Source organism: Pogona vitticeps, chromosome 2 (assembly GCF_051106095.1).
Source record: "Pogona vitticeps strain Pit_001003342236 chromosome 2, PviZW2.1, whole genome shotgun sequence".
Classification (NCBI taxonomy): domain Eukaryota; kingdom Metazoa; phylum Chordata; class Lepidosauria; order Squamata; family Agamidae; genus Pogona; species Pogona vitticeps.
In genome coordinates, this window is record NC_135784.1 from 230,700,390 (window position 1) to 230,712,165 (window position 11,776).

An 11,776-nucleotide genomic window follows, 5' to 3' on the forward strand; every position below is an offset into this window, starting at 1 on the left:
AGATTGCAGCTTGGGATTGATAAACAAATAGTCAAGGAATACCTTATTACTTTAAACAAGTTCAGATCTTCAGGTCTTGATGAACTGTATCCAAAAGAATTGAAGGAACATACTGAAAAACTACCAGAGCCACTGTTTGTTATTTCCATGAAATCATGAAGGATGGGTGAATTGCTAGATGATTAGAGGAAGACTTATGTTGTCCCTTTCTTTGAAAAGGGCAAAAAGGAGAAACATGCGAACAAAAGGTCAGTCAGTCATGCATAAATCCCAGGGAAGATTCTGGAGCAGATTATAAAGCGTACATCAGCACCTTGAAAATAGTGCAGTGATAACTAGAAGGAAACACAGGTTTGACAATACCAGGTCTTGCCCAACTAATCTTATCTCATTTTTATGGGGTAACCTCACTGATAGATGGTGGGAATGCTGTAGACATATCCTGACTTCAGTAAAGCTTTTGACTATGTGCCCCGTGATATTCTGATTAGCAAGGTAATGATGTGTGGGTTGACTTAGAACAACTATCAGATGGATCCACAGATGAGAGAGTTCTTATCACCATTTCTTTTTCAAACTGGGAGGATGTAACAAGTGGGGTACCACAAGGCTCAGTTTTGGGCCTGGTACTCTTTTGATTAATGACTTGGATGAGAAAATGCAGGAGATACTTGTAAAATTTGTGGATGACACAAAATTGCGTATAATAGCTAATATGTTGGAATACAGGAACAAAATTCAAAAAGATCTTGATAGACTGAAGCACTGGGCTAAAAACAACAGAATGAAATTTTAACAGGGATAAGTGCAAAATTCTACACTTGGGGGGAACCAAATGTACAGTTATAAGATGGAGGATCCTTTACTAGAAGTAAAGGGGATGTTGGAATTGTTGTAGATCACAAGCTGAATATAAGCCAGCAGTGCAATGCATCTTCAAGAAAAGAAAAGAAAAAGCAAATGCTGTTTTAGGCTGCATTACCAGAAATGTAGGCTTCAAATCACATGAAATACTAGTTCCTCTTTATTTAGGCCTCCTTTTGTGGTCTGTGTCCAGGTCTGGACACCACATTTAAGAAGGATGTAGACAAAGTGAAACAGGTTCAGATAAGGGCAATAAGGATAATAAAGAGGCTGAAAACCAAGCACAAAGAGGAAAGACTGTAAGACCTGGGCATGTTTAGTGTTGAGAAGACTGAGGAGAGATATGACAGCTTTTTTTCAAATACTTGAAAGGTTATCTTACAAAGGAGGGGCAGGATTTGTTCTCCATGATTTCTTAGTGCAGGATACATAAAAATGGGCTCATGTTATAGGAAGCTGTATTTCAGTTGAATATCGGGGGGGGGGGGATCTTGTTGATGGAGCACCTATTTTCCATTTCCATTCCTTCTCCCAAAAGCCAGTCAGCATTTTGTGGGTAGTGTGCACTTTAGGCTGTTGAGGCAAGTTTCTGAGAAGCCATCAGACAAATTGCACTGTCATCCTATAAGAGAATTTCTGCTTTCATTCTAGTTTTTTATATATAAATAAAAGCTTCATGCTGATGACTAAGTTTACTTCAGTTTAGTATCACCAAATTTAGTATCCAGCAACAATATGGGAAAAGAGTATTGGAATGGAGTCTTGAAATGTTTTGGCAAATACGTATGACCACATGATTAGCAGTTTCTGTTCCTCTGTATAAATCCTAGGGATAGGCTTCAAGCCAAGAAAACTGCATGACCTAGGCCAGTGATGGCGAACGTATGGCACGTGTGCCACAGCTGGCATGCAGAACCGTTTCTGTGGGCATGTGAGCCATAAGTCGCCGGATTGCTACTGTCCCGCAGCTAAACCTCAGGAGGAGGCTGCAGCCATGGTGTTGGCGCTGCAACAGGCGGCCGGCCAGGATCCAGAGCAGCTGGTGCTGACGGTGGATCTGGAGTGGGGTCTCAAGGCATCTCCATGCCCAGGATTCCTCCTCCTGCTGCCACTTCTGGTTCCGCCGCCTGCTGGTGGGGTTTCCCCCCTCCCCCAGTTTGGGCACTCGGGCCCAAAAAGGTTTGCTGTCACTGATCTAAGCCATGTCCTCAGCAAAGATTTAAGTCACCTGCCTTTTAAACAGCAAAATCTTCTAGTAGTAAACTGCTTCTGACCTGTAAAATTATTTCTAAAGCTGTGTCTGTCTGAATGTCTGTTTGTTTCTGTTTGACTGGTTTCCAAATTAGAAAAATAAAAATACAAATAAATCATTAAATGTTGTCTTTGTTATGTGTAACTTTTCTGTCACTCTTGGAATTGAGTTCATAGGAACATGTAAATCTATGTCTGTTCCACATATATTGAAGAGTTGCCAAATGGTTAAATGGTTGGAATTAGTTATCAGTGCTAACTTTTAAAAACTTAAAATATTACTGCTTGTTAAAATGCTAATAAAATGCTAACATTTTAACTATGTATGCAAACGTAACTGTGATTCCATGTTAAGCAGGCTAATATTCTAATGATACCTCAAAAAATCTAACAACTGGAAAGAAATAAAAGAACACTGTCCTAATTAAACTTCAAATTGTAATGTGTACTGCTATTGATATTGAAACAATCAGTAGAAATGCTACATAGAATTAATTTGCATACAGTAGAAGTTTAGAAGTTCTGTACTGATGCTGGCAGTCTTAAGAGAAGTTTTAATGCTGTGTTTAACTGTAGAGCAGAAGCTTAGAGGCTTCATCTGACAACATTGAGTTGTTTATGCTCCTTTACAGAAATGTCACTGACTCTTACCTAGAGCTTATTTTTACTGCAAGAATCTGTGCTATGTCAGGCTGCAGGCTGGAAGTTCTTACAGAAATGCCCTCTTGTATTTATATAGCCCAGATACATGTTTACCACTGCAGTGAGGGCTTAGACCAAGGCCTTCACGTATTTGCTGTTCTATGACTATATTGTGCCAACATGGTACAGCTTTAATTGTGTGAGGCATTTCTGTTGATTGTTGCAACAGTGATTAGTACTGTGCATTAGCATTTAGTCCATCATCTTACTTTGTAGTTGCAGTATTCAAGGACATTAATCTTTCAGTACATACAAGCCTTGACTTTTTTTCATTTGTTTTGTATTCTTTCATACACAGGTGCCTTGACCCAAGCCATTCGTAATTTTGCAAAAAGCCTTGAAGGTTGGCTTTCCAATGCCATGAACAATATTCCACAGAGAATGATTCAAACCAAGGTAAACTATAGAGTTACTCTTACTTGCTAAAACAGTTTGAAACAAAATAAACAAAAAGGGCGTTAGGAAACACTAATAAAACACCACTGCTAAGTCCTGTTTCACAATTGCCAAAAAATGTCAAAAGCATGCATTTTTGAAATGCATGCAGAGTTCAGCTTCATATAATATGAGATTTAAGATATTAAATTATGTTGAAGCCATTTGTGATATTCTTTCATATTACTGGAAACATACAGTTCATCTACAAATGTCTAAAAATAAATTCAAGCTCTTCAGATGTCTTGCTCTTGAATGCTGTGTTCTTTGGTTGTGCGCTTCTCAGCTATAACTCAGCATAGCATCTGTCCGAATACACTAAGACAAAGGGTTGTGCATGAGAAGGGTAGAGAAAGGGCACATTTTAGTACATTTGTTGGCCAGCTTCAGCCTGATGAGAATGCATATGTGTCAGGCCATTTTCTTTGTTCTTTGTAGGTTGCCGCTGTAAGTGCCTTTGCTCAGACTCTGCGAAGATACACATCTCTTAATCATCTGGCGCAGGCAGCTCGTGCTGTACTGCAGAACACTTCTCAAATCAACCAGATGCTTAATGACCTCAACCGTGTTGATTTTGCCAATGTCCAGGTATGCCAAAATTTACAGAATACAGATTGGTGTTCTCCCTGCCAACTGTCTCAAATCTCAACTGCCAGTGACAGTTTCATCTAGAAAAACTGCTTTCTGTGCCTACATGCAAAATATGTGTTACTGAAAAATGGCAGCTTATAACTTGGCCTCCTTTCAAGAAAATGTCAATGAAACATGCAATTTGTAGACTTTTCAGATGTACCAGTCTTCCTACTTTCTAAGAATTGTTGGTTGCAGGCAAAGTACTGGTTCAATAAAATAAAATAAAATAAAATAAAGGTTGCTGAAAAGGGTATCCCTCATCAATATAAAATAAAAAGTTTAGTGGCCTATTGGAAATTAACCATTAGGTTATTTAACATGACCCATATAAATGAGCTCAGAAGCAACAATAAAGCATTTAAATCACCAAAATTTAACTCTTGATCTTTTTGAATCCATAATTTTTGTACATATACAAAATAACTCCATCCCCTGATGTGGCTGTTGGCTACTTACCTCCCTTTGCCTTTACTTAATTTTTTACCAATGTTGACTGCACAACTTTGTTATCTAAATGATGCATGCAGACCTAGTCTTCATGTCTTCTGTACTGGGACAGGAGCAGGCTTCTTGGGTGTGCCAGTGTGATGACAACATGGTACAGAGGTTGGAAACAGATTTCAAGATGACTCTTCAGCAGCAGAGCACTCTGGAGCAGTGGGCTGCCTGGCTTGATAATGTAATGATGCAAGCACTGAAACCATATGAAGGAAGACCTAGTTTTCCTAAAGCAGCACGACAATTTCTATTAAAGTGGTCTTTCTACAGGTCAGTACTTTAAGCCATTCTGAATATATTAAATTCTGCAGCATGCATGCACTTTTTTTTTCTTTTGTTTGGTACTTACTACATGTGGTTAATCTAATGGCATTTTACAATAGATGTCAACCTACTCTTCCACCTTCAAAATTATGTTGTCCATCTAAAGTGAGATGAGGAAATGTGAGCAAATAAAGTTACATGTCCTTAAACTGATTTACTCTTTTTTCATAATTGGGAATGCAGTCTGACAACATCTGGAGAGGCTTGCTTTACATACTTCTAATTTAGTGGTATGTGCATGACCTTGCAGTTCTTGAACTCTCTCTTTTTCCAGCAGACACACTATTTCAGACTAGCCATCATAAACTCTTTTTAATTGAAAACAGCCAAATCAAACCATTGTTTTCAATAACTTACATCAAGAAATGCTCTTAGTTTGGCAATAACAGTGTCCTAGCTTGGCAGTAACAAAAACAAACAAAAACAAGCTCTCATTAGGTTTAAATCTGGAAGTGGGTGCTTCCAGTGTCCTCCAAAGTACATTGGAGTGAGGGTGCACAAGCCAAAGGTTTGCTGCTGTTCGTTCAGATAAAACTAAAGTGGTCTCTTTAACCTGGGTCATATCAACACTGATGCAGGCTTTTTTTAAATAATAGCAATAAGCATATATGCCTAAATAATTTTGCTTTTCAGAGTTACTAAGCTTCAGCGGTTTCTAATTTCCTATTGCTTTTTTTTTTAATATACAGCTCAATGGTTATTCGAGATTTAACCTTGCGCAGTGCTGCTAGCTTTGGTTCTTTTCATCTGATCCGTCTACTGTATGATGAATACATGTTTTACTTAGTTGAACATCGTGTTGCTCAAGCCACAGGAGAGACACCTATTGCAGTCATGGGAGAGGTTAGTCCACAGTTAGAATAATGAACAATATTCTCTGAAGTGTAGTTTGTTCATAAGAAAATATGTTGTATAGTGAGGAAGTGAGTTAATGATTGCAGTGAAATGTACAGAAGATTTCAACATGATGGATACAAAACTGCATTTCAGTTATCACGTCTAATTTAGGCTCCTGAACTCATAGGAAGTGCCTACTCAGCATGGAGATCATACATACATACTTACTTTATTGTTACGGCATCAAGCCATACAAAATTGAATACAAAACTTCAAAGACTGGCATGCACTACAAAGAGCCATACCAGACATACAAAAGGTAAAATATCTAAAACAGCAAATATAGCAATGTAAAACCAAGGTCTAAGGGTTTAGCTGTCTGTTCTGTCTGTTATAGCATGCCGCCCAAAATTTCGCTACAGTTCTGTAGTAATCTTATTTTGGTCGGTTAACAATTGATTACAGTAGTCCAAATCTGATTGACCTGCCATATCTTTTAAGAGAGGTGTAATATATTTTCCTCGGATCTTATTATGCCTGTTACACCTAAGCATCATGTGCTCGATAGATTCTATCTCGCCAGAGCCACATGGGCAGAATCTCTGTTCCCTCGGGATTTTCTTAAATCTGCCTTCCAACACCGCAGAAGGGAAAGCCTCGCATCTAGCCAGAGTAAAGGCTTTCCTAAACTTATATGTCTCAAGTTGTGATAGGTAGGTAGATAGATAGGGAGCAGACGATATTTACAGCATGGAGATCAAACAACATTGTTTGATTTTGTCTTAATATATTTGCTCATGCTAAGTTTTCTGCAACCATTCACCTACTCCCCTAGTATGGTCAAAAATGTTTTTACCTGTCCTCTGAAGATGCCGGCCACAGAGACTGGCGAAACGTTAGGAAGAACAACCTTCAGAACACAGCCAAAGAGCCCAAAAAAACCACAACAACCGTTTTTACCTTTCTTTGAGTCTTTTCATTTCCTATATCCTCCTTTATTTCTACCCCTTCCTGGCCTCAAAATTACTCTTGCATTCTGTTTCTGGAGTAAAAATATTGTGTTTTCTTTTGGTCATCCCAATAGCCAGTTCACCCCCGCCTCCCGGACATAATCATTCTCTCTTTTTTTTAATCCTATCAAAATTGAACATAAATACCACTTGGGAAAATCAGATGCCTGTTTTTTCATGCTGAAATTAATCAGAGGAGCTATATTGATCTTACTGCACAATATTTATGCATTGGGGTTAAAATTAACCCCATGTCTTACAAAAAGAGGGTGAAGCAAACATTAAATAGTATTACAACATATTTACTGCTGCTTTTGTGGCATGCTAATTTTTGTTGTCTAATACTTAGTTTTGTATGCCTTTATCCATTTCCTTCTGGATGTTATGATAAGTGTGTAGTTTTATTGTGTAGTTATGTTAAAGTATTGGGTATCCTCAGGGGATGACTGAAGGAAACCCAAAGATTTGTGCTTGGGAGGATCCTATTGATGATGATTGCTACTCATGTTATTTCTGTGGAACCATGGGCATGATGGGATTTGAAACAGGATTTTTCTGCTCTAGATATTGTTACGATACTGCACTGAATAAAAACATGTATTTTTTCCTGCAGTTTGGAGATTTAAATGCAGTATCTCCTGGAAATATGGACAAAGGTTAGTATTGAGAGCATTCTATATCTTTGGTTGTAAAGGGAGATCTCCTTATGCAGTAGTACTTTCAGACGCTGTTCCTTCCACTGCAGCTCCGTTTTCCCTGAAAATCCAGAATGGATGATGAGATGGAAGTGGAAGAGGCATCTTGCATGACTAAGAATGCATTTTCTGCTCTCACAGAATAATTCATAAACTCCCTTGTGTTTTTTATTTAGGAAACATATTTGTTGTATATCATGTTTTGAAGAATTCAAAATCAATGTTACAGGGGCATTTAAATTTATTGACTTTGTAAAGAAAGTTTAATTGAGACAAATATGACATAATGCTAAACTTAAATACCAGTTCCGATCTTGACACAATAAGATACTACATGGGTTTGAGCAGCATGGTTTTGGTTACACACACATTTTTAAATCAGTCAATACTATGCTGAGGTTCGTCTCCAGGACGTGGCCTGGGAAAGGTGTATCTCAGACTTATCAAGGCCCCTGTTGTTGGTGGCATGGCAGCCATAATAACTGATGGCAGTGGCCCAGCCAACCACCTCTCCTGGCAAGGTGGCTCCACGTGATGGCTGGGGAAGTTGCTGGAGCATGCCAAGAAGCTGACATATATCAGGGGAAGTTATAGAAGTGTGCTGCACCATTGCAGGGGGAGGAGGAGAGATGATGGCTCTGTTTTCCTCCTCTGATAGATGCTTTTTCTGTCCTTTAGCTGCCCCCCTTCTCTCTCTGTATCAACTGTTTATGCTTTGCAGTTATGTTGGGGGGGCACAAGAGTTACATATGGATTTTGAACTACACAAGGTGGGGTGTCTGGTGCCAAAACCCCAGTATTGTTGAAGGGAGAAATGTAATGACCACTGAGAAACTTAAAAGAACATTGTATATTTAAGGGATCATGGATTCACAAGCAAACATATATTTGAGAAACTAGAATTATAGTTGGTTTAATGTGGATTTTAAAAAACCCTACAGGTATAATTAGGGACGTGGTGGCGCTGTGGGTTAAACCACAAAAGCCTCTGTGCTGCAAGGTCAGAAGACCAGCAATTGTAAGATCGAATCCACGCGACGGAGTGAGCTCCCGTTGCTTGTCCCAGCTGCTGCCAACCTAGCAGTTCGAAAGCATCTAAAAATGCGAGTAGATAAATAAGTACTATCTCGATGGGAAGGTTAAGGCATTCCGTGTCTAGTCGCACTGGCCACGTGACCACAGAAACTGTCTTCAGACAAACGCTGGCTCTATGGCGTGGAAACGGGGATGAGCACTGCGCCCTAGAGTCAGACATGACTGGACTAAATGTCAAGGGGAACCTTTACCATTACAGGTACAGTGGTGCCTCGCTTAACGATTTTAATTGGTTCCAAAAAAATTCACCGCTATGGGAAAACATCGCTAAGTGAAACGTGTTTTCCCGTAGAGATGCATTGAAAACCAGATAATCCGTTCCAATGGGAACGGATTGCCATCCTTAAGCGAAAATCGCCATAGGAAACATCACTAAGCGAAACGCGGTTCCCCCATTGGAATGCATTGAAACCTTTTCAATGCATTTCAATGGGGGAGGAAAAAAATCACCAAAAATTCAAAAAGTCAGAATGAAGCCAAATTTGGTTAACAAAGGGCTTATTAAGTGCACTAACGATTTCAAGCACTCTTACCCCTTTTTAAACAATTTAACACCTTTTAAAAATAGCGGAAACGGAGCTGTCAAAACCATTGCTAAGCGAAACAGGGGGACCTAAACTATCATCGCTAAGCGAAGCAAGGTCCCGAACATCGCTATATGAAATTCCCCCATTGGAAACATTGCTAAACGGAGCGCAAGATCGCTCCTAAAACCTCATCGCTAAGCAAATACATCATTAAACGAGGCAATCGCTAAGCGAGGCACCATTGTATAATTAAAGGCAGTAGAAATACACACTGCAACATTCAGAATTGCTAGAAGCAAATAAACCTTCATTGCATATATAAGGAATGATTTATTTGACTGACTACAGCAAATGATGGGGAAAAGATTGTATCTAGCAAGTTGGTCTTCTTGGTGCTGGATTTTGTCCTGGACTGGAAACGAGTATCACTAATTCAGAATAGTCATTGGGTTGTTAAATAATGATCTCTCACAGTAATTGGGTTCTTTCAGATTGCAGTATTTATGTTGGTTTTATTTGTGCAGATGAAGGAAGTGAAGTTGAAAGCGAGATAGATGAAGAGTTGGATGAATCTGGGGAGCCACAAGCAAAAAGAGAGAAGACTGAAATTAGCCAGGCCTTTCAGGTGGGCTGCCTGCAGCCAGTACTTGAGAGCGGAGTACAGCAAAATCTCCTGAACCCTCTTCACAATGAGCATATTGTTACTGCTACTCAAACTATCAGACAATGCAGTGCTACTGGAAATACATACACTGCAGTCTAACAAATATTAAAGTCCTTTTTTTTCCAGATTATATTAGCCCTGTTGATGTTGGGCTTATCATGGGGGAGGGAAGGGATGCAAAAAAAGAAGTCTGAAAGTCGACCGTTGTCAAATTTTATCTGTGCTTGAACATTACTTTTACTGGAGTTGTGAAATGGAATGAGTGTATGTATTTTGCCAGGTCTCTTTACAGAAAAAAAGGTAAATACAATCATTTTACACTGGCCGCTAAATATAAAGAGTTTTCTTAGTTTCAAGAGTCAAGAAGCATTTTTGCAAAGCTTATTGTTACTGTTTTTGTCCTCTTTATAATTAAAAGTAATTTAATTTTTTTTCATAGTTTTTACAAAATATTTTAATGTTAACTGTTAGTCATGGTGATTTCGTATAAATAGGGTTTTTAATTAATTGCACTCTGAAATATCAAGAATTTTCCTCTTTGATTTACACTGGAGGCATGCTTCTTTGACAGCAGCTGCCTTAACGTTGTTATAGAAAGGCAGCTTTCATTAGAGAGAACTGGAAGATGCTATTTTGATACATTTCAGAGTGTTCAGGGGATATATTGGAAAATTTATAATGCTAGAGAATATGGACTGGCGTCTTTCTCAGAGAAAGAGTGATTCTCACAGTTGCAGAATAAACAGAAGCTCTGATAGCAGATGGTAATGTGTACTTCATAAATGTACAGATGATGCCATTATAGAGAATGCAAGCTTCCTTTTAAAAAATCAATTGTAATATTTTTCTTACCAGCTCCTCTCTTTTAAGACTACTGATTTCAGGTACAGTCTGCCTGAAAAAACTGATTTTGTGCAACCTCCATTTATTTTAATAGAGCTTGCACATAATTCAATGAAAACTATCTTTGAAATCAAACAAAGAGTCAAACTATATTTAAATGCGTGGAGGTTGTGTTACAATAGTGCTTGGTAGATTATGCACCTCATATACATATAGGACCACTACCCAGATGCTTTTTGTTCTTCAGTAGGACTGCAGATGTTAGAAAACTGAAGTTTTAGAAAGCATTATGGATTTCTTTTTGTAAGTGTATGTGCTGCTTCTGATGAACTGGACATGCAGGAAGCCATTCCTTTCAGATGACTTTTTTTATTCTACATTCTTTTCCTCATGATAGTTCAATCTGCTGCTCTCGTTAAAGATAGTTTATAGAATGCAAGGAATGTAGCAACCTGCATGGTAATTTTGCTCAAAATAATTCCTGGTTATCAAGTGGATTTCATTTTTTTACAAAAAAATGTTTAAAGACAGTAAAACTGGCACATGTCACTTGTACTTATTTCCCAATTGCGTAGAATTTGAATAGGTGGCTAGATGGACCATTGCCATTTAAGAATGTACATCAGGGATCATTGTACCTCGGCTATTACATGGTGCCTTAAATAGAACTGAAGCTAAGATTTTCTTGTTAATAACTCGTACATTAATTCAACAATGTGTGCCTGTCTCCTTTCTTTCTCTTTCCCCTCCCCCTTCAAATTTCCTAAACAGTAAGGGCAGGTTACATAGTCTTCAGAAATCAAGATTTTTTAAAATTAGATATAATATCCCTCTTAGAGTGACAGCCTATTTCTTTCTTATTTATAGCTGAATTTCACTTTATTACTAATCAGATTTTCTTGGGTGCGGGGAGTGGGTAAAAACAAAACTAGCTTTAACAATGTCAAAGGTCAACAAAATAGGTTAGCCAATTCTCAAACAAGAATTTATATATATATTTCTAAACCCTTATCTACTTTTAATTTTAAAAACTAAAGCAGATTTTTTTAAAAGCAGCTTATAGTTTCAATTGTGTATATGGTGGGGGGGTCAATCTGCTCTTTTATTTAATGGTTAAATCATACTATATATTGTTTCCCATCAAACTGACTTTTTATGAATGCAATGAATTAAACATTTTCCTTGGTTTTAAAAGATATCTGAAATTTCCTTAGTTTCATCGAAATAGACCAAAAATGAAGGAAAGCACAAAGATCATTTAAAGATTTTATAGCAAGACCTGGGAGAAGAGCAATGGGTCTTGTTATTTGTCTGAAAGACATCATTTAAGATTACAGTCACCAAATGCTTGAATTCCCTGGGAATTATTCATATTTTTATATGAATAATATACAGTGG

General features: G+C 38.1%; 1 protein-coding gene across 2 annotated transcripts in view; it reads left to right on the top strand.

The window, feature by feature from the left end:
- RFX3 (regulatory factor X3) overlaps positions 1-11,519 on the top strand; it is a 250,019-nt gene extending 238,500 nt beyond the window's left edge. For both annotated transcript variants that reach the window (XM_020801553.3, XM_072992158.2), the window contains 6 exons: positions 3,116-3,213; positions 3,691-3,840; positions 4,445-4,653; positions 5,397-5,550; positions 7,168-7,210; positions 9,396-11,519. In XM_020801553.3, the coding sequence (XP_020657212.1) occupies positions 3,116-3,213; positions 3,691-3,840; positions 4,445-4,653; positions 5,397-5,550; positions 7,168-7,210; positions 9,396-9,634 (893 nt within the window). In that variant the 3' untranslated portion in view covers positions 9,635-11,519. The remainder of the gene's footprint in view (positions 1-3,115; positions 3,214-3,690; positions 3,841-4,444; positions 4,654-5,396; positions 5,551-7,167; positions 7,211-9,395) is intronic.
- The last annotated feature ends 257 nt before the right edge of the window (positions 11,520-11,776 follow it).